General features: G+C 40.5%; 1 protein-coding gene and 1 long non-coding RNA gene across 3 annotated transcripts in view; one reads left to right on the forward strand and one right to left on the reverse strand.

Annotated features, from left to right (window-relative positions):
* The window catches only part of LOC146026205 (uncharacterized), a 398-nt gene extending 160 nt beyond the window's left edge, over nt 1-238 (forward strand). The window contains exon 2 of the long non-coding RNA XR_014454381.1: nt 34-238. This is a non-coding gene — a long non-coding RNA (uncharacterized LOC146026205). The remainder of the gene's footprint in view (nt 1-33) is intronic.
* Nucleotides 1-23,796, reverse strand: part of FIRRM (FIGNL1 interacting regulator of recombination and mitosis) — a 127,740-nt gene that overhangs the window by 75,840 nt on the left and 28,104 nt on the right. For both annotated transcript variants that reach the window (XM_083156664.1, XM_083156663.1), the window contains exons 9-11: nt 12,377-12,457; nt 8,836-8,900; nt 6,176-6,324 (exon numbers count right to left, since the gene is read on the reverse strand). In XM_083156664.1, the coding sequence (XP_083012790.1) occupies nt 6,176-6,324; nt 8,836-8,900; nt 12,377-12,457 (295 nt within the window). The remainder of the gene's footprint in view (nt 1-6,175; nt 6,325-8,835; nt 8,901-12,376; nt 12,458-23,796) is intronic.

The raw sequence follows: 23,796 nt of genomic DNA on the forward strand, positions 1-23,796 counted from the left end.
ATTGTATTTATTTGTATTTACTGTAATTCACAGTGTGACCATCGTTGCCTACTGTTGTATTGTGCCCCTGAGGAAGTCGTGTTCACGACGAAACGCGTTGGGCCTATTGGGCGCATTTCGACTGTTGACCTGAATTGTGTTTATGTCATTTTATACATTGTAAAGTGTATCAATTCGACCTTTGTTTATACTGCTATGCTCTGTGAGCAAATGTTTATTAAATTTTTCCTATTTTAAACCATACTGTCTTAAATAATTGAAAGGTCCTAGCGCACCCTGAAAACCCCTTTTCTCTCTATTTCTATACTGGGTCCTATCTAACAGGGGACCCCCTCAGGGTTGCTGCTTAACTAAATTCACTGAGCGCATTGTGTGGCCTTCTTTTTCTCGATATATATATATATATATATATATATATATATATATATATATATATATATATATATATATATATATATATATATATATATATATATACACACACACACACACACACACACACATATATATATATATATATATATATATATATTTTGGCCATTGGTATCCACGGACCCCCAATTATCAGCTTTGCACAATAAATCCATTATGTGTGCTTACAAAAGGGGTAGAAATTTGAGAGACCACCTAGTCAAAAACGATGTTCGGTTTCCCCCATCCAAACCATCTACCTTCCTGGGTACACCAAAACCAGGATGTTATCGCTGCAGTGGTTGCATTACGTGCAACTACATGGTACAAGGGGACACATTTTGCCACCCATACTCTGGAAAGAAGTATAAAATCAAGCATAGAGTCAGTTGCAGCACGCAATTTGTTGTCTATATGATCAGCTGCCCGTGCGGGCGCCATTATATAGGCAAAACTGACCGTTCCTTTAAGGAACGGGCCGCAGCACATAGGTCCAATATCAAAATTGGACTTGCAGCCGGCCACAGTGAGTTTCCTGTGGCGAGGCATTTCATTGAGGCTAGGCATCCACTTGCTACACTACGCTATAGGATAATTGACCATGCCCCCCCCCTATTTCGGGGTGGTGATCGTTCGGGGATCCTTAGAGGAGTGGAATGCAGGTGGATTTTTTGCCTGGACACACTAGCCCCCCGAGGCTTAAATGAAAATTTGGGTTTATCGCAATTTTTATTATGGATAGGGCCAGCCCAGTATACTATGTGCAATTTTTTATAGTTAACTGTTCAGCCTAGAGTTATTTATGCAACATATATTTGCATAGTTGTTAGACATATATAATGCCTGGTGGACATTATTCCAAATAGGCTACATTTACATACACGTATTTCCTCTAGGTATCATAGATGATGTCTTATTTAAACGTATGTTATGTATTTTTGCACTGTGCTTTTACCCTCAGTAGGTTGTCATGGTAACTAATCGTGCACATTGTTTATTTCTTATGGCTCATCTTGTATATACAGCGCTATGTTTTCCTAGCACCGTTTTGTTTTCATGTTGTTGCCTTAGCAACGGTTTTAACCTGTTTTCTATTGGTGTTGTAGACCACGTGATCTCCTCCACGTGATCCAGCGATGCGCCTGCGATGTATGACGTCATCTTTCTTGCGCCTCCGGGCGCCACGCCGGGCTACGTGGACGGGTCCTCCGGTATAAAGGTATGTTTGTATTGTAATGTTATTTGTCTCACCAGCACTTTGATAAAGGGACTGCCGTGTCCCGAAACGTCAGTAACACTGCCTGCTGCCTATTTATTTGTTTGAGTGCCGCCGCCCCCTCGTCAGCCTATATCTATATATCTATATATCTATATATCTATATCTATATCTATATATCTATCTCATTTTGTGTGCGGCCCTCGAATATTTACTGGAAGTGCAAAGCGGCCCCCCCCAGCCAAAATAAATTGCCCACCCCTGCCTTAGGCCATAGCCTAATCCAGGACCCTTCCTCCAAATTGCTCCTTAGTGACGTCCAGTGCATAATGCTTGGAAAAAGTATGAATCGGCATCCAGGTTGCCACCTGACATCTGTCTCGAACCGACACATTTGCCTAGCTTGCCCACGATACAGACATTGCTCTGGCCGAGTGTGCCTCAATCATGTTCGGGACTTGACGACCAACCTTCTTGTATGCAAAAACAATAGTTTCCTTAACCCATCTAAAAATGGTTTGTTTAGAAGGCGGTGAGGCTTTTCCTTTCCCCAAGAGGAACCACAAACAAAGACGTAGTTGATCTGAAACGCTTAGTTCTGTCCAAATATGTTGTTATAGCTCTGACGCATCTACCATATGAAGATTTCTTTCCTTCTTATTTGATGGAGTGGGAAAGAAACAGGGTAAAACAATTTCTTGATTAATGTGGAAAGAAGGCACAACCTTGGGTAGAAAGGCTGGATTCGTTCTGAGTACTATGAATTCATGAAATATCTTCAGATAAAGCTCTTTAGCCCATAATACATGAAACTCTCCTACCCTCCTAGCTGAGGTAACGGCTACCAGAATAATTTACTTCCACATCAAAAATTTTAACCTACACCTTTCCATAGGCTCAAAGGGGGCAACATAAGCACATTCAAAACTAAATTAAGATCCCATTGAGGGATGATTGATTTGATCCTTGGCTGGAGTCTTCTGACAGCCTGAGATAATATTTTAACTAGTACATGGTCAGCAAGCTTAATATCCAACAGGACACTCAATGCCGAAATATGGACCTTCAGCGTAGCGACTGCAAATCCTTGGTTAAACCCTTCACAAAGGAATTGTAATACTTGAGGAACATTTGCTTTAAAAAGGAAAATCACTTGTCAAATCATTTGTCTCTAGACCACTCAGCAAAAAATTCTCCAAATTCTATAATAGATATTTGACGACACTTTCTTCCTTGCTTGTAGAAGAACGTCGATTACAGCAGATGACATTCTTATCTTTGAGAATCTGCATCTCAATTTCCAGGCCATCAAGCGTAACTCTCCTGGTTCCTGGTAAAATATGGGACCCTGACTCTCTAGATTGGGTAACAGCGGCAGAACAAATGGGGATTCCACCGCCAAGCTCTCCACCACTGGAAACCAAGCCCTTCTGGGCCAATACGGAAGGACAATTATGACTTCTGCTTGCTCCTCTCTGATCTTCTTCAGCACCCTGTGGATCAAGGCAAACGGGGGAGAATGTACCCCAGGCTGGAATTCTAACTCTGGGACAGAGCATCCACTCCGGATGAACCCCACGTCGGGTATCTTGAAAAGAAGCGAGGAAGTTTCTTGTTAATTGAAGTTGCCATTAGATCTATCTCAGAACATCCGAATCGATCTACTATTCTCTGAAAAACTGTACTGTCCAACTCCCACTCTCCTGGAGTGATGCTGTTCCGAAATCCGATATTTCATTTCTTTTTCCTGGAACATGAAATGCTGAAATTGAAAGCAAATGGTCCTCGGCCCAGTCCATAATACTTTTCACTTCTAACATCAAGGCTGTACTTTTTGTACCTCCATGATGATTGATATAGGTCACAGTGGTGATGTCCGAAATTTTTTTTAACGATTTTACCTTGAAAAACCTTGATAGCGCGCAAAACTTCTCTCAATTCTCTTACATTGGATGAACACTCTTCTTCACGCTTCTTGCGGGGACCACAGTCCTTGACAATTTTTGCCTAGAAAATGTGCTCCCCAGCGTTTTGCGCATACATCTGTTGTGATGACCTTGAATCGAGGATTTAACAGCAAGGAAGTTTTTAGACCTAATTGATCGCCTTCCCACCAAAGAAGCGATTGCTTCACCATAGCTGGAATTTCTACTAGGTGATTCATAGGAAATTGACCCTTGCAATACTTGAGAAGACACCACTAGAACGGCCTCATCCTCCACCTTGCCCAAGGAACAATGCCGATAGCCGAAACCATCACATCTAACAGGCTCAATGCCACTCCCAGTGGGGCACACCTTGTTTGAACCACCTGAATCAAATCTTTAATTTTTTTGCACCTTCTGTCTGACAGGGAGATTTTGAAGTCTGTTGTATCTATCATTATTCCAAGAAATTGTATCCTTTGAGAATGAAATCAGTGACTCTTCCCAATTTATCAGCCAACCGTGATCTTGCAGAAGTTGTATAACCTGATCTACCGCTTCTTCTTTTGAAAGACCAGATATCAATAGATCGTCCAGATATGCCTGCATAAAACCTGACCATCTCTCATCCTAACCTGTTTATGCTCACTTCTTTCCCTTCTGTGTCACCCTTGTCTGTCTAACCCTCCCCTTTAGAATGTAAGCTCCCACGAGCAGGGCCCTCTCTCCTCATGTGCCTTTATTAGAATATATAAACCACTGCCACCCTGATTGCTTCAGTGTCCAGTCCCCTGATGCAACTATCCATATTAACCATGTACTTGTCCTAAAGTGTCTAGTGCTGTAATTCATTATGTGTTTTTGCGCATAACTATACTCTGTAAAGTGCTGTGTAATGTGTGCGCTATACAAGAACCTGTTAAAAAATAAATAAATATGCCTAAATCATAGTTTTCTTCTAAAACATGCTATGAGAGTTACCAAGACCTTTGTGAACACTTTTGGTGACGATGTCAGGCCGAATGGGAGGCATGTAAATTAATAATGGTCTTTCCCAACACAAAACCTCAGATATCTTCTGTCTGACCTTTTGATGGGGAAATGAAATAAGGGTCTTTCAAGTCTATAGACACTAGATACAGTAGTCGTTCCTTCTAAAACACATCAGGATTGACTTTGAAGTTTCCATATGAAATTCTCTTCCATATATTTGTTTAATTATTTTAGTTCTAAAATGGTTCTGAAACCTCCAGACACCTTTTTTATGACAAACAAGAGTGAGTAAAACCCTTACCGTTCAAACTTATCTTTAAAGCTTCATTTTCCTCCTTGGATATTGGAAGTATTGAAACTAAAAATGTGCCCAACCTTGGCATTGTAAGGAACTCCAGCTGATATCCATCTGTTACTATTTCCAGAACCCATTTGTCCTGAATGGACCGCCTCCAAATATTTGCAAATTTTAGCAACCTTCCCGCTACTGGAGCCGACCCAACGGGAACTGAACAGTCATTGGTTTTTGAAAACCTCTTCTAATTGACTACCGAAAAAATGCTGATCCCCCGACACTGTGCCCGCCGGAAGCCACAATGCATACATGGACGCCGCTGCCAGAATGCCGCGTCCCCCTGCCACTTCCCTAAGCGCGCACCTCACCGTTGTACTGCCCTGGAGACAGCAGCACTTGCTTGCACCGAATTTGCTGCCGCTGGGAGCTCACAATGCCGCTGACTCCATACCTCTAGAACACCAAGCATTACACATCACAGGTCATTGCCGCTGGCTCAGACTGTAGAAAGGGCAAAAGGCACTGCCACCCATGTGCCACCCAGGAATGACTGCAACCAGCCAGCAGTAAAAAAAACAAAAAACGGTACTTATATGTTAGTTGGGCGCCCACTATAGTTAGGGGACATGGAAAACTAAGCAAATAGCTTAGTGGGCGCCCAACTAACATATAAGTACCAAACAACCTATACTACTCTACCTGCCTAAACTGAAGGAGACAGGAAAAAAACTAAAAGGGAGAGGTAGGAGAGGACTTATGTAGGAAGGAGGAAGAGGAGGATCATAGGAAAAAATCTACCTGTCTAGATCTGGGGAAGAAGGGGTTAAACCCATTGTAAAAGCTGCCATGAAGTAGGAAGAAGAAATTCTGATAAACTAGTTAATCAGACCAACAGCAATCCCCTGGATTGGCATATAAACATCTGTACCTTTACTACAAAAGTCATTGTGAATTTGGCCCAACTAGAGACCTTCTATGTAGAATTACGTAAATAAACTAGGACTAAATCATTCCATTAAAATTGTAAGACATTGTAAGAAGAATAAATGTAAAATACTCTGCAGTGTCATATTAAATAATAATTGTAAATAAATAACAAAAAGAACTCTCCAAACCAACAATGTTATTGAATCTATTAAAAAAAAAAAAAAAAAAACCTAATACTTTCTACATCTACACCCTACCATGAAATATACATACCACCTAAAATATACTAATTGATATAAACATAGGTTTACATTAATTTACAGTTCTACTGAGTGTAATGAACAACATGAAGATGTACAATTATTTATATTTTATTCTGGTTTACACTGATCACTGCAGCAGTCATACCTTGAAATTCACTCAAAACCACTTTCATAAACGGCCTGAAGGACAAAAGTTGGAGAATAAGATCTTCTAGAACCACAAGAAACACACTGGCTATGTCATTTTTATGACCATCACAGATGGATACTGCAGATAGACTTGGTGGAAATTGGCTTAAAAAAAAAAACAAAAAAAAAAAATATATAATACATTTAAATAAACATAGAAAATGCATTTTATATTGGTATTTTCAGTTCTAACTAAATATGGGAGTAATGAACAGTTTGCTGAAAGGAATCCCCCTTATTATATTGCTACATAGGGCAGTATTCAATGTTTTTAGGCGAATCGGGCTGTTTTCACTCCTTGCAGTGAATCTTTTTTTACTGAATATCTGATTCACCCTATTCAATGTTCACTGTTCGCCGAAAGCGAACAGTGAATGCCAGCCAGTTCTCAGTTTCATGCTCGCTGCAAGTCGCTGTTTTTAAATGGGATTTTCACTTACATTCGCCGTGAGTGTATTCAATGCTAGGATGGCGAATTGCTTTCAGCGTGATTTTCGCTGTGCTACACCATCTTTTTAAGGTGAACTGGAATGTTATTTTTTTAAAATAAAGGTTTTTTTTTTTTTTATTTGGTGTAAAATTTATTTCTGTGAAGGGGCATGCTATTTTTATTCATGTGCACAAGTATATATATTAAGCAGGGGGCCAAGGGCATCCTCTGACGAAGTCCCAGTGACGAAACGCGTCAGGGTGTGGCCTACCTCGCTCACCAGCTCTGCTCACCTGATGGTCGTTCCCTACACCGGACCATCCCGCTTCTGCAGCGCAATCCAGCGTTTGTTGCATCGGGGGTGCCCAAGACACGGAGCCGACCAAACGAGTGAGCTGTTTGCCTGATTGGTTTTGATCAAGCCTTGTGGTAACGCAGGGCTGGGCAACACCGGCCCTCCAGATGTTAATGAACTACACATCCCAGGATGCTTTGCATTAGTTTTGCTTTGTGGCCATGCTGAAACTGATGCAAGGCATGCAGGGATGTGTAGTTCATCAACATCTGGAGGGCCAGTGTTGCCCAGCCCTGTGGTAACCAGTCCACAGAATTGTATTTTTAGGTATGAGCATTCTTGTGAAGTACCCTGGAGTCTTGTTTCTCCTTTTATATACAATAAAATCTCTTTTAATACACTAGGAAGCGCTCCTTCCCATTTGTCCTTGTTCTACTCAGATTCACCTAATCCCTTGGACCCGGGAATACAGAGATAAGCATCTCCCCTGCCACTGTGCAGGTGGATTACTGGACTCTCTCCTACACACGAACACTCCAGCGCTATTACACCCACCGTGACAATAGACAATAACTGGCTCATATACTGTACTTACACAGTAAGCTGATAAGTGGAAGAGTTACAATGCCACCGCAAGTACAGATGTAGCCCGGCTCATCTTTCCGCAACGGAGCTTGGAGGGGGTCCCCGCTGCATCCCCCGCCGTTGCCACCGGTCCCCCTTGCCGCCCCGACCACCCCCCCCCCCCCAAACTGTGCACCGTCTCCCTGAAGCATGAGACGCACACGTTTCCCAGTCTCTATTGCCGGCGCTCGCCAGTGAAAGGGATCTGGCGAGCGCCGGCCAAGGATGAGCCCGGCTCCATCTGTATGTATATAGAACAGAAAATTAGTTCCAGTGTTCTCACTGCACCTTAAGCAGCAATATGAAATATTACCAAAAAGGGGGACAGTTTCACCCCCGATGTAACATATACAACAAAGGAAAAAGGAATATTTATAATTGCGCTAAAATTAATATAGTTACGTATCCAGAAGCATTGACACAACCGGGAATATAGGCTCACAATTTTTCAATGTTTCTTGCGGAGATTTTCAAATATAAAAATAAATCTAACAAAAACATACATAGTGTAGTATTTCAAATAATTCATAATGAAAAGTCAATTTTTCCGAAGGGACAAATTCTTCTTTCTTATGGGATCGTGCAAATGTATCCTCTATTGGGGTCACCCTCTGTGCAGGAATGATTCAGAAGTGCTTACATTCAATACACAGTTTTCACACACATAATGGTATCTTTATAAGCTCACATCAATGCTTACATCACCCAGATAGTGCATCCTCCTATAGTGGTTTCTTTACTGTGTGGTCAAAAAAAGGACCAAGTACAAAGCAGACTTTTTTTTTATAAAAAAAAAAAAAGCTTTCTGTAAGCACCTCTGAATCGTTCCTGCACAGAGGGTGACCCCAATAGAGGATACATTTGCCCGATCCCATAAGAAAGAACATTTTTTCCCTTTGGAAAATTTACTTTTCATTATGACTTACTTGAAATACTACACTATGTATATTTTTGTTTGATTTCTTTTTATATTTGAAAATCTCCGCAAGAAAAATTGCTTCTGGATACGTAACTATATCCATTTTAGCACAATTCGAAATACATGTATTCCTTTTTCTTTGTTGAAAGTATTTATATGCCATCGCAATGGCAACTGGCTCTCGAGTTCTCTGAAATCCTCCCTTAATGTCTTAATTATTCACTAGAACACAATTTTACTCCATGCTAATTTTTTTTGATGCATTTGTCAAGTTCTAATATAAAACATACTGAGTGAAGCATCTCACACACGTTGTCTCTAAATAGAACAGTCTAGTATAGGACTCACCTATATATCTGAAGATACATGTGATGAAAACAAATGCAGGATCCAGCCAAAAGGGGTATAAACTCCTAAAAGAAAAAGTAATGCAAAATACATTATAGGAAAATGATTCCCCCCCCCCAAAAAAATAACTGCATTTGTACCACTAAAATACAGAGAAGAGCTAACTGAAAAACAATAACCTACAAGGGTGTTAATCTTAAAACTTGACACCTCAGGTATCCTAAAAACAGGAGTATGGCATAATCTGATTTATATAGCTCTACCACCAGATATTATATATTGCAAAATAATGAATTGGTTTACATTTAATATACACAATCCATACCGTCCAACAGGACCCATTCCATAAGGGAAACACTGCTCTCTACCCAGACCTCCCTCTTAATTTAGGATTGCAGTAACAGGTGTTGAAACTCCTTTCAAATTTAAAGTCGATACAAATCATATATTAAGAGGGAAGTTCATGTACAGAGCAGTTTGTTCATCTGAAATGGGTCATGTTGGGGGGTATGTACAATCTAATATATATCCCACCATTCCATCTGGGTCCCCCTATTAAGCACCACGGGTCCCAACAAGGCTTAATCTGGCATTGAGTACCATTTTATAGACAAAAAAACAACTGGCATAAACAGTGAATAGAGCAGCTACAATGACAAATCTCCTATAACTGGTAAAGATACCCATGGAACTAGACAGGGTTGCACGTAGAGAACCTATTTACTGTGACAAAAAGTATTGAAGCTCAATGGAGTAAAATTCAAACAGGTCAAATCTGTAGATCTGTAGAGAGGAACACCCAATAAATGAACACTAACTTTTCCCCTAAATTGTGGTTCTCAGTCTAGCATGGACTACATTTTACTATGGCAATGTCAGTTAATTTGATGTACTTTTATACAGTATTACTAAAAGGTGCTCATGCCATAGCACCGTAATGCGAGCTCCTGTGGACATCTCATCGCACAGAACAAAAAGTATGTACTGCACATACTTTTTGAACTGCCCATGGATCGCATTGCATGCGTTGCGATGCAGCCCATAAAGGATGCAATCATTGCACCGTGTATGGGCACCTTTAATCAGATTGCTACCTTTGAGACTATATTTCAAACTTGGGTACTTATATGTTAGTTGGGTGCCCACTATAGTTAGTACGCTCATACCTCCACTATCCATGTTGGTATGGAGTTGATTTTATATAGTGTGGCGAGTGCAGCGAGCCAGAAGCATGGCGAGCCCCGCGAGGGGCCGCGGAAAACTAGGCAAATAGCTTAGTGGGCGCCCAACTAATATACAGTAAGTACCCAAACTTGAGGTACGTTAAAGTGGTTAGTTGTTGAAAATGTTCTTCTACTAACTTCAACTGCTCACATTGTTAAAGAGAACATAGGACAGAATATTTAGAAATCTTTTTCATCACCACAAACCGCTATACATATGAAGACGGGAGACGCATACATCCCAACATGAATGCTCTGTTCCTGAACTTCCCTCTTTATTTATGATTACCATTACCTTTGGTGAAATACCTTTCTTACCCAGAGATCACACTCAGTGAAAAAAATGTGGGTCCTGGGGACTACGCCACTGCTTCTGGGTCCCATCACATAATGCTTAATGCCGGGCTCTCTTACTCCTGCAAGTCTTCACCTGCTAGGGACCCCCAGAATAGGCCTCTCACCTCAAACTAGCAGGAATCCACTTCCATGCATAATTGTGGCAAACGCAGGCATTCTAGCCATCACAGTAGCAGCTTCCAGCCATCACAGGCACACACAGCGATTGTCCCGGGCATCCACCTATCCACATGCGGGTGACCGCTGCCGTACTTCTGGGTACACAGGTCAGAGGGCACCCGCCAAAAATCCTCCTCTGGGGCCTGCTGTCACATCTCAGGGGGGGGGGGGGTTCCTACTTCGGAGTGGTTGCCACTGCGCTGCCAGCTGCACCATCCCTACTTCAGAGGCCTCAGCAAGCTCTCCGTTAGGCTGCCTCCACTCCACCTTCCCTACTCAAGAGTAGCAAGGGCCGATGATCCACCTGTCCACTCATTTTGTAAAACTGGGTCCCTGGTCTGCTATAGCATGTATTTGCAATCACTGCAAGTAACTAAGGGGTAGATTTATTAAGCTTGGTGAAGAGATAAAGTGTCTGGTTTTTATCACCAGCAAATCAGCTCCTACCTGTCATTTTTCAAACCAAGCCTGTAACCTCACATTTAGGAGCCGATTGGCCGGTGATACAAACCAGACACTTTATCACTTCACCAAGGCTTAATAAACCTGCCCCTCATTAACCTGTTAAAAATCGGTGATGGCAATCCTAAATTAAGAGGGATGCCATTTTGTTCCTCCTAGAATGGGTCATGAGGTATGATAACCTACTCTGACAGAGGAGATCTGGCATAGATTGTGAAAGGCAACGGGCAGAACATCAGTATGTGTAACTAATACACCAGCCATATATCTGTGGTAATGCTGGTAATTGGAAGGCAGTTGTAGATATACTATCTTAAGTAATAAGAATAAAAATGAAGCTGCACTAACATTATTCCATTCTATGCTGAATTACAGGAGTCTGCCTGTTTACATCTACATATTTTACATATATAATTGCAGGCCATTAAAGGAGTGCCACTACACCTACAGTATGGTGAATATTTGATGCATGGGACAGAGAAAACCAGATGTCACTTGACACAAAGCATAAAGCTTAATATTGTGAACTTAAGTGACTACACAACTAAAATCTCCTTCTGATATCATCTGGACATGCAATGCACTATTGCACTCATGCATGCTTCTATTTAAATTTAACTAGGGTTTTAGGATTTTGGCTATACAAAATAGGAGTGGGGTAGAGCCATATCGACAACATTTGACGACTAATCAGAGGTTATTGCGGCGCATGTGTTTGTTGCTGTCAACTTGCCGATTGCAGTGTGTGGGAACCCTCCTCGTGGAGACCAGCCCACAACATCTTCACAACCAATCGTGAGGATACTTTGCCTAAAATCTGCCTGGGAAAATGACCTACGCAATGGTGAAAACCACATAACAATTGAGTCAGTGGTTTCGGAGTTTATCACAATCAGGGAAACAAACACACATTCTCATTTAGAAGATGTATAGATTTTGATTATAACACCTTTTGGTAGAAAAATCATTGCTGAAAATATAATAAGTACATTTTGTCATAATCAATGAATGTTAATTGCTTTTTCCCCAATAGATTTAAATGCTCAAAAGCCTGTACATATACTGTAGATCCCATATCAACAAAACAGACAGTATTCCATATGGAGACCATTTGGTTAGTATGGGAAACATCACATTACTGCTTATTGTGAAATGTTATTGAGAAACTGCTTATTGTGTAATTAGCCAATACAAAAGGCTGCAATATGAGTTCATACAAGCATAACAATATGAGCATATAACCTAAATGTATTTAGATTAACTGTCAAGCCTTGCAGTTAATAATGAAATACTGTATTGTTATATACTGTATATTAAACCTATATATGAATCTTGCTTACCTTAGTGTAATGCAGAAGTGAATTGGCAAAGAACCGACACAATTTTAAAGTTTTCTGAAATAACCGTTGGTCTGTAGTTTCCTAACCAAAATAAAGAGTTATGATATAAACTTGAAATATTACTGTGATAACAGATAACTTAATACTAAATTTAAAAATATCCGCAGACTTACTAGCAAAGATCTATGATTATAGGTATACATGGCATGATAGAAGGCAGACACACACCAGGAAGTTATGCATTGCCGCTAAAATTTGTTTCTGAATGGAGTCTCACTTTCAGTTGCATACGACCAAACTAGCCTCATTTTAATGACTAGTAGATTAGCTAAATCAAACCGTAAATTTTTGCAGCATCTTCAATTTAGTTGCAGTACACAGTCTCCATGGGTTGCACTTTTGGACATCACCTTAAGAGGTGCACACTGGGCCCAACTGTCACATGGCCTTGCAGATTTTAGGACATTGCCAGTATTAATGACAGGGATTTGGGTTTAAAGGTACACAGTTGGCTACTCTGCAGAAGCTGTAACATGGTACAAAGATGAATAACTTTGAAGTCAGCCACTGAAAAGATCTTTAAGCATAACACAGAAACCATCCTCAAAAGACAAAGATAGTGGACAAACAGAATGATGGACTCCTAGCTTACTGAAAACACAGATGTGACATTATTAAAAAGGCAAAAAAAGAACCAGCCTATTCTGGGTCCTCAAATGTATTGAATCATGTCTAGAATCTTCAATGACTTTGAAAAGAGATAATTATTAGCGCAGGCTTCGGAGGGGCTTTAAGAATTAAACATAGCCATGGGGGATTACACACGGTGCGATTGCCTTGCTATTTGGTCCCGATTTGATAGTGATCGAATCGCATGGCAAGGAAACGCATTCCATTTGGAATATATTGTACAGATCTGTACTCTATAGTCTTGCCTGCAGTCTATTCGTATCAAAAGCGGTCAATTTCCATTAGAGTTTGCTTTTAAAGGCAAAATAAAAACAGAAAAATAGACCACATCGCACAGTGTACGGGGAACAAGCTTATAATGTTTCATTGAGAATGGGGTCTAAACTGATGTTCACATGGAATTCGACGTGACAAACATATGCAAAAGTCAAGGCAAATACTACAATATCAGAATATTTACAAGTAAAAATATGCAAGCATCTATAAAATAAATGCAATGTAGATCTATGTGTGCGAGTTTAGTGTTGCAAAGAGCAGAAGCAATAGATTATGGCGCTAGCTGTTAATTTGTTGAGGAAATCTGAAGAATTGTCACCCCACGTTTCCTGAAGCACCTCCAACAAGTTGGATTGGCTTGATGGGCACTTCTTGTGTACCATACTGTCAAGCTGTTCCTACAACAGCTGAATGGGGTTGAGATCTGGTGACTGCAGTACATTATGGGATCGACGGTGGCCCCGTCCTTTGCTAACGCTATATTTTTATATATATGCTATATGTGGAAGTTGAACAGAGCTTGTTCTTGAATAACCCCACCGTTAAGGCCAATTTCGATCTATATGTACGGTTCATTGATGACCTGCTCCTCTTGTGGCAAGGGCCGACATAGGCGCTACAGGAGTTGGTCACTAAGCAAAATGAGTCCGAACATCCCATCAAGTTAACACTTACTATGAGTGAGGTACAGATACTGTTTCTGGATATCCCAATTTCCCTCAATGATGGGGAAATCCATACATCACTGTTTGCCAAGCCCACAAACCGCAACACGGACCTACGGCATTAGCGTTTTCACTACCCTACTCCCAATTTCTAAGGGTCTGTAGGATCACAGATTGTCCCTTAGAAATGTAGGGTATACCCCATCAAGAACAAGAAAAAAAATCTATGATACAGCGCTAGGTTTCTACTGAAAATAATTTATTACAAATTGGTTAAAAACCATTCAATGAATAAAATGTCACAATATACATTTCATATGAGAATTCTCATGAAAAAAAATATAATAAACATGTATATGACATGTACATGTAATAAAAAAAGTGTTTCAAAATGGGGAATAATTCCAGCTAGTATTCAAATGTATTGGAGCGAGTCCATTTGTATCCCAAACACCACCATTAGATGTATAATTACCAGATAATGCAGATGTCCTTTAGTTAAGGAAAAGTTGAAACAAAGTCACGGTGATTGCCCAGTGATGGATGCCAAGTGTCACTCAAGTTTTCAGTGGTGCAGTTTTTGTGGTATACCTATACCCAGCTTGAATACTGCAAAGTTGAACTTGGTGATAGAATCCAAAGTGGTGGTATAAACTGGTCCGGATGAGGTCTGGTATGGTGACTCCAAAGAGGAGAAAGGTTTGAGATGGGATATCTCTCCAAAAGTGAGCTGGAATATTGATGCTGTGGCTCAACACGTTTCGGCGTGTTCACACGCCTTCATCAGGAGCTCCTGATGAAGGCATGTGAACAGGCCGAAACGAGTTGAGCCACAGCATCAATATTCCAGCTCACACCTTTCTCCTATTAATGAATTTTGGGTTAATGAATTTTGCTCCTCTAGTACATATACCACGCAAAAAGTTTAAGCTTGGTGGCCCATAGTGAATACAGATCCAGATCTGCCAGTATTCAAATAAGTTAAACTCATGCCCAGTTATAAAAGAAGTCCCAATGTAAGGGACAGATTGGTCAAAACAGAAATCACCACCATGCGTGCGACAGTAGGACCATTAGACCGTCCAAACTAGGATGTTTTCACTACTTGGGGTGTACCACCTGCAGTTTTTAAACCCCTTGCAAAGAAATGGTACATCTGTATACAGGTAAAAAAATTGAAATCAAGTGGCCATTGACCTGTTCCACAAAGTTTGTGTCCTATATTGCCCTTGCGACTTGCACTACAGTATGTTGGCAAGACCGACTGTGCTTTTAAGATGAGGATGGCACAACACCACAGTGCCATTTAAGCAGCACTCTAATCGGGCACCAGTGAGCAACCGGTTACCCAATATTTTGCCCACAAAAGGCACGTTATGGCCACCCTAAGATACAAGATCTTGGATCATGTACAGGATTCCATCAGGAGAGGATCGATCAGAGGAGGCGACAGAGGGTTGAAACTACTACAATTAGAAAGGTGATGGATCGCCAGACTAGATATTATTTCCCCCCAAGGGGTTAAATGAAGGCATCTCTTATGGATGATTTCACTAATACATCAGCCACTATATTAATTGTGTCACATATATGTTTTTTCCATGTAGACTCTATGCACTTATTATCAATCCTATACTGCGTATGTATTTATTGTCCCATGCATATTGTATACCAGTATGTCTCTCATCTGCTCTTTTGATGTTTTATTTTCTTCATATTATTCACGGTTTTTATGTTGATGTATCCACAGCATTCAGGTTGCTATGACAACAGATACGCTGTGCATCGTGGACCCCGACGCCCGGCGGAGTGACGTCATCCAGACTGGCGGCAGCAGAATGCATGTGTGCAACATGTAAATTCATGGTCAGCTGTAAAAAGTTTTCACACCTTCACTGTCCTAAGACCTATGACATTAGGTCTGTGTTGACCTGTTCTTCAGCTTATGTAGTATACATTATTTTGTGTCCGTGTGGCTTGAGGTATGTGGGACAGACCGCCCGCAAATTTAAAGAAAGAATGGCCGCTCATCGGTCTGCAATTCATCTAACTCTAAAAGGGAAGGATATTGATCAGCCTGTCCCCAGGCATTTTAAACAAGCTGGGCATTCTTTGGAATCTCTAAAATATTTTATTATAGATGAGGTTCCTTGTAGCCCCCGTGGGGGTGACAGGGCTAAGAAACTTCTGATCAAGGAAACCCAGTGGATCATGAGGTTGGGGACCACCAGACCTGGTGGCCTCAACGACAAGATCAACTGGAATAGCCTGACATAAAGAAATGTTTTCCTGATAGCCAGGACTTTATATATGGTGTCGACATGGCATGTCGACCATAGTGTAAATGTACTTTTTTCAACTTGTCTTGTATTTTGTTTCACTGCTATTATGTAATGTATGCATTGATTTTTTTGTTGTTTGATGTGTTTTTGTGCTTGTCTGCCCAGATTAGGTGGAGAGCTGGCGATCCGGCGCAATTGAGAAGCCCTGACATGCATCAGGAAAGACGGTGGAAGGCGGAAGCAGGCTGTGGAATGCAAGATGCGTTCCACTTGCGACTTCCGGTTAGACACAGGAAGTACTGGAGAGTGTCTCAGGTATCTCGGCGCCGTGATGTCCACGCTCCCGCGTCTGGACAGGTGAGTAATCAGTTGTTTGCTATTTATTGTGTGGGGGGACGGGGAGCATTGTTTGGTCACTTGTTTGTGCAGGGCAGTTATCCTGAAGACGGGGTGGTGTCCCCGAAAGCGCTAGATAGTGCTATGCCCAATACATCTTTTTGAAACCGATGACTGGTGTCCGTGTGCCTTTTCTCTTGTGGAACTGTATCTTATGTTTGGAGAGTGCTATGCCCAATACATCTTTTTGAAACCGATGACTGGTGTCCGTGTGCCTTTTCTCTTGTGGAACTGTATCTTATGTTTGGAGAGTGCACCGGATCAAGCTGTCTGGGAGTAATATAATATAATATAATATAATATATATATATATATATATATATTTTGGCGGAGTGAAAAAACAGAAATTGAGAAATTAAAAAATCGGCTAGTGTGGAAAAGTTGTGACTTGACTTAAGAAACGTGCAAAAGCTTTTTGATCTGAGTCAACATCTTCTGTTCTGGCAAGAGGCCTGAAGTTTCACTTTTTAGGTGATGAAAACTATGAAGATGCTCTGATCTAGTTAAAATTATGTCAGGATGTCTTCGAGTGATTTATTAATATACTTTAGTTTAGTAAAAGTGACTGACTTTGGCGGGAGAAAAAATCTCTGATAATTGACCCATTTTCATGGTTTCAATTGTGAATATGGTGTTTTCTCCGGAACGTGTTTTCTTCTCTTTTTTTTTTTTTTTTTGGAGAGGATGCTCTGTAGTTGAAGTGATCAAGAAAAGAAACTTGGTGCAAAAAAACAGGGTAAATACCTTTTCTTTGCCCTTAATAGAATAGTGCACCTCTGTGTCTTCTAATGTCCAACAAACTCTTTACTGAATGCTCCAGTAAGTTCAGTAACAATGCATTACACTCTGTTCTTTAGGTGCAGGATTTAAAACACTTCTGTTTATGGTCTATAAATTTTAAACATGAGCTGGCCTGAAAAACAGTTTTGCATCTCCTATGCTGGGAACAGGAATGGGCTGCATTTCGGCATATAGTTATACCAAAGATAAGCCAATATATTAACAGTTAAATAAGTTGAAGTGTATTATGATGTAATAAACAAATACATCTAATGTTTAGTGATATTTAAAATGAAACATTAAACAGCTTACACTGTTACTTGTAATACTTATTGTAACAGTTACTGTTTTTCAATAACAGACTGCAACAGTTATTTCAGATCTGATTGCAGTACAAATTTGTTCACAAAACGGGCAAAACCATGCTGCACTGCAGGTGGGGCAATATGTGCAGAGAGAGTTAGATTTGTGCGAGTTATATTGTTTCTGTGCAGGGTAAATACTAGATGCATTATTTTTACACTGCAATTTAGATTTCAGTTTCAGCACACCCCACCCAAATTTAACTCTCTCTGCACATGTTACATCTGCCCCACCAGCAGTGCAGCATGGTTTTGCCCATTTTGTGAACAAATTTGTACTGCAATGAGATCTGAATAAGGGCCAAAACGCAGTGATACAACAGTTCACAGAAAAATCTCATTACCTTTTCACTGGTGATGTCCTACCAACCTTCTGTATAACAGGAGTAAAGCTGATTATATTTTTCACAACCTTATATAGCGTTCCCGCTAGGCTGTTTTAGCGGGGCGCTGCGCCCTGCCCGATTTCTAAAAGGCAAAATGTGCCCTGCCCCTCCAGCAGCGCCCCGCTAAAAGAGCCTGCTGCCTGACTAATGTTGTGCCCGGGGAAGCTCCAGGCACCGCAATCTTGGCGGCACTAGGCTTCCCCGGCAGCTCACGGACTTCGGCAGGGCCAGGTCCGCCCCCTTGTACGACGGAGGAAGCCCGGGCACGCCTCCTTTGGTGACACGGCGGCCCGGACACGCCTCCTTTGATGACGCGGCGGCCCAGACACGCCTACAACAATGACGTCGGCGGGCCCGGTCCGCCCCCATCCCGTACAGCGGCGCCCTGCCCCCAAAAATACCTAGGGGGAACACTATTATATGAATTTAGGAATGTTTTTTGAAATCTGTAAATTAAAAAAAAAAATATATATACTATTTAGCATATTTTGTCTTATCAATAAGAGTGTCTGGTTGTCAGATCTTGCTAATAAGAAATAACTGTTGCAGTCTGTTATTGAAAAACAGTAACTGTTACAATAAGTATTACAAGTAATAGTGTAAACTGTTTAATGTATCATTTTAAATACCACTAAACATTAGATGTATTTGTTTATTACAGCATAATACACTTCAACGTATTTAACTGTTAATATATTGGCTTATGTTTGGCATAACTATATGCTGTAATGCAGCCCATTCCTGTTCCCAGCATATGAGATGCAAAACTGTTTTTCAGGCCAATTCATGTTTAAAATATACTGCCACAAGCGGGGCCGCCGACAGGGGGGTGCTGTGGGTACAACTGTCCCGGGCCCCGGCCTCTGGAGGGGCCCGAGCAGCTGCCCACAGTGACACCCCCCCGCACACCGCCTCTCCCACCCGGCTGCCCCCCAGCCAGGCATGATCCACAGTACAGCCTGCAGAGCGTGGAGCCTAGGACACAGAGCTCTGCGCTCTGCAGAGGTCAGGTCCGGGGAAGGGGTGCGGGAGCGTTGGGGGGACCCCGGACTGAAGGTCAGTCCCGGGCCCCAAAATGACAAGTGGCGGCCCTGGCCACAAGTATAGACAATAAACAGAAATGTTTTAAATACTGCACCTAAAGAACAGAGTGTAATGCATTGTTTACTGAACTTACTGGAGCATTCCGTAAAGAGTTTGTTGGACATTAGAAGACACATACTGTAGGTGCACTATTCTATTGAGGGCAAACAAAAGGGATTTACCCTTTTTTTTTCTACAAGTTTCTTTTCTTGATCACTTCAACTACAGAGCATCCTCTCCAAAAAATAAAAAATAACACACCATATTCACAATTGAAACCATGAAAATGGCTCAATTATCAGGGAATTTTTCTCCCGCCAAAGTCAGTCACTTTGCACTAGGACAAGCTCGTACTCACTTTTACTAAGCTAAAGTATTTTAATAAACCACTCTAAGACATCCTGACATAATTTTAACTAGTGATAATTTTAACCGTGAACAAGCCTTCAGGGCGAAACGATATCGTCGGTTTAAAGGGTATGCACTGTGCGCACAGTGCAAACCCATGAGATGAACATCCCTGCAAGTCTCCAAGATTGCATCCCCATTACAGGATACACAGACTCCAAAATGTTTGCCTAGAACTGCACAGTATCTATAGTGCACTATTGGGATTTTCGTTTAGACACTGTCTTCTATTACCTCACTGGCTGCAAGCGCTCCAAAACGCTGTTAATGTGAGCGGCAGCATTACCCACGGATACAGCCTTCCTCTCCCCCCAGCAGCCTGAGATTGCTCCAAAACGAAGCTGACACTGCAAGCAGCAGTACCGTCCACAGAATAAATCCAGATACAGCCTTCTACCTTGCAAAAAGCTGAGAACGCTCCAGGACCTATACGCTGCATATTTCAGCTCAGGGAAGTGGTAATGTAAAATATCGCTTTATTCATATAGCAATCTACCTTTTACTACTATCTCTTAAAAGGTTTATGTAATTTTTTTTTGAACTAATTGCATACAGACTGTACAATATATTGGATGGCGATGGTGTTGATATAGCTGAGAACAGATAGTACTACTATTGTTATAGTCTGCACACATAACGTTACTTTATATTGATGGGTTACTTAATGTCCATATTTAGTTGAACAATTTCAGCAGTTCAAGCGCAGGACTAATGTCAGTAGACATTTAAATACAATCTAAACCAGACTTATATTGTATCAATTCTGTGTTTCATACACACTGACCAATGTACAAATCTCATGCTCCTGCCTCTCTGTACAGATTGACTATGTATATTTATGGATAGCAGTTTAAGTGCAGGACCAATGTCGATATATATTAAAATACAATCTAAAACCTGACCTATACTGTACCAACTCTGTATTTCATATACACTGACTAACCTATAAATCTCATACTCCTGTCTTTCTGTATAGATTGACTATTGTTCTATAATTTGTGAATTTACAGATTTTAAGCGCAAGACTAGTGTTGATATATATTTGAATACAAACCTATCAATCTTAGATTGTATCAATTCCGTGTTTCATACACACTGACCAACCTGCAAAAAATTTGTAGTTTTTTGTGCTTCTCTATACATGTTGATTATTGCCTTAATCCATATACGGGCGATCCAGTCCGATTTGGGAAATTTGCTGCTATATATGCATTGTTTAAGTATGAAAATTTAATAATTTGAGTAGATACTTTTGTGTGTGAATTCACGGAATGGGCAACAGTAATGCATAAAAAAACAGTAACCTGAGCTTGTATTCTCTATAGGGAAACTTTGTGGCCTCTCTGTACAGATTGACTATGTATATTTATGGATAGCAGTTTAAGTGCAGGACCAATGTCGATATATATTTAAATACAATCTAAAACCTGACCTATACTGTACCAACTCTGTATTTCATATACACTGACTAACCTTTAAATCTCATACTCCTGTCTTTCTGTATAGATTGACTATTGTTCTATAATTTGTAAATTTACAGATTTTAAGCGCAAGACTAGTGTTGATATATATTTGAATACAAACCTATCAATCTTAGATTGTATCATTTCCGTGTTTCATACACACTGACCAATCTGCAAAAAATTTGTGGTTTTTTGTACTTCTCTATACATGTTGATTATTGCCTTAATCCATATACGGGCGATCCAGTCCGATTTGGGAAATTTGATGCTATATATGCATTGTTTAAGTATGAAAATTTAATAATTTGAGTAGATACTTTTGTGTGTGAATTCACGGAATGGGCAACAGTAATGCATAAAAAAACAGTAACCTGAGCTTGTATTCTCTATAGGGAAACTTTGTGGCTATATATTTAAAATACAATCCAACCAGACTTATATTGTACCAATTCTGTGTTCTGTACACACTAACCAATCTATAAACATTAGAATCCACATATTCTGTGGACTTTCTCAATCTTTCCTTTTCTGATACTTATTCAGAGTTCACTCATCGGCGGGTTAACAAAGGGCTAGATGCCGACAGCAGTAACTCCTTAAGAGCTGTCAGGATTCTGAGACACGGAGCTTAGACACTGAACCTCCCTCTCCGCTGTTACATACATGAGAGGAACCAGTAAGTGTTAGTGGCTAGTCCTGTACAAGCTCCCCTTTAATATTCTCCAATCCTTTTTCTGCTCTGTTTTCTATATTTAAAAATATAAGGTTTTTTGGTAAGCAGAAGAAACTCATGCTGTATCCAATGTAATTCTATATGATGCAGCACAGCAGGTAATCTGCCCTGATAGCCTTATCTTTTCTTACTTGTACTATCCACTCTTACTTTCCACAAATAGGATTTAAGTTACAATATAATTTGTTGCAATATACTTTTGTGTGATACATAATATCCAATTTCAGACTTACCAGATCACAGGGACATCTCTAACTTATTAAAGTGGTAATACAATTTTCTTACCCATATCTTCTTGAATTCTAATGTACAATTCTTCGCCTAGCACGGTTCATTCTACTTGATTTTTGTGCTACACACATAGATAAAACGTATATATTAGTAGCACAAACTAATCTCGCACTGTATGTTTGTCTTAGTTATATGTTATGTATGTTTTTTTATCAAAATTGAATAAAATATTTTAAACATTGTATAGATTTAGTAAGTAGTGCCCCAGCAAAAAAGAGTTTCTTTTCTCTTTTCTTTTTGAATAATTTTAACTAGATCGGAGCATCTTCATAGTTTTCGTCTTTTTCACCTAAAAAGTGAAACTTCAGGCCTCTTGCCAGAACAGAAGATGTTGACGCAGATCAAAATGCTTTTGGACAATTCTTATTCAGGTCAAGTCACAACTTTCCCGCACTAGCCGATTTTGAATTTCTCAATTTCAGTTTTTTCTAGCAGGTATACAGCTTGCAAGGTAATCAGCACAGCACTGCAGCATACAGGTGTCACAGCACAATACGGTAGCCCACACCCCGGCCTATCACTTTTGCAGCTATTCCACCATCAAGAGCATTCTGCTTCTCCTTTAAACCCAGAAACCAGGCGAACACAGGTGTTGCCTAATCAGCCCATCCCAAATCACATCAATTAGGAAACCTGGGCTGGATCAAATTTTCTTAAGGTGCCCATACATGTTAAAATTATTTTATACAATATTGTATAAAATATCGCATCTCAGTTTTGCGATGAGATGAGATCTAGTTCAAAAAGTATGTGCAGCACATACTTTTTTTTTGTACTAGATCTCATCGGAAAACCGAGATGAGATATTGTATACAATAACTGTAACGTGTATAGGCACCTTTATTGCTGCTTATGATCTAAAACCTGGTCTGCATTTTCCATATTATCCTCATGTGTAAATATGCTGTATGTGCAACAATATATATTACACTTTATACTCGGGTTTTGATCATCTTCTTCTACTATATCCAGCTGTGGTTAATATAGTGATGGTACACTATGGCCAGAATTCAATGATATTTTTCACTATGTGCAGCAAATCCCATTTTGGATTTGCTGCCAGCCCTCCCTCTCCCCCTATTCAACGCATCAGGGGCTCGCTGCCCCTGAGGGGGAATTTTAACCCCCCCCGGTGAATGCAGCAGGGAGCCGGCAGAAGGCAGGAAGATGAAAGCCTCCCTGCCTGCACCGGACGCTGTGTAGGGGAGAAGGAGGGCTGGCGGGGACACAGGCAGCAGAAGCTGCCTCCCCGAGGAGACTGGGCAGGCAGGGCAGGCGGAGGGAGCGCAGTGAATAACTAATAAGCGGCTCCCCGCCCCCCTGCTGGCATCATGTGAAATATATATATATATATATATATATATATATATATATATATTCTCATTCATGTGCTGCGAGCACATGAATCCACATGAATCCAAATAGCATTCCCCTTCACATAATAAAATTTCTGATCTTTTGACACCAGAAAAAAATAAAAAAAACCTTTATGTTATTTTAAAAGAACGCATTCCAGTTCACCTTAAAAAGATGTCGAATGCAAAACGGTGAATCACCACAAAAATCATGGTGAAAGCATTGAATACACTCACGGCGAATCACAGT

Source organism: Crinia signifera, chromosome 8 (genome assembly GCF_055691185.1).
Source record: "Crinia signifera chromosome 8, ASM5569118v1, whole genome shotgun sequence".
Classification (NCBI taxonomy): Eukaryota; Metazoa; Chordata; class Amphibia; order Anura; family Myobatrachidae; genus Crinia; species Crinia signifera.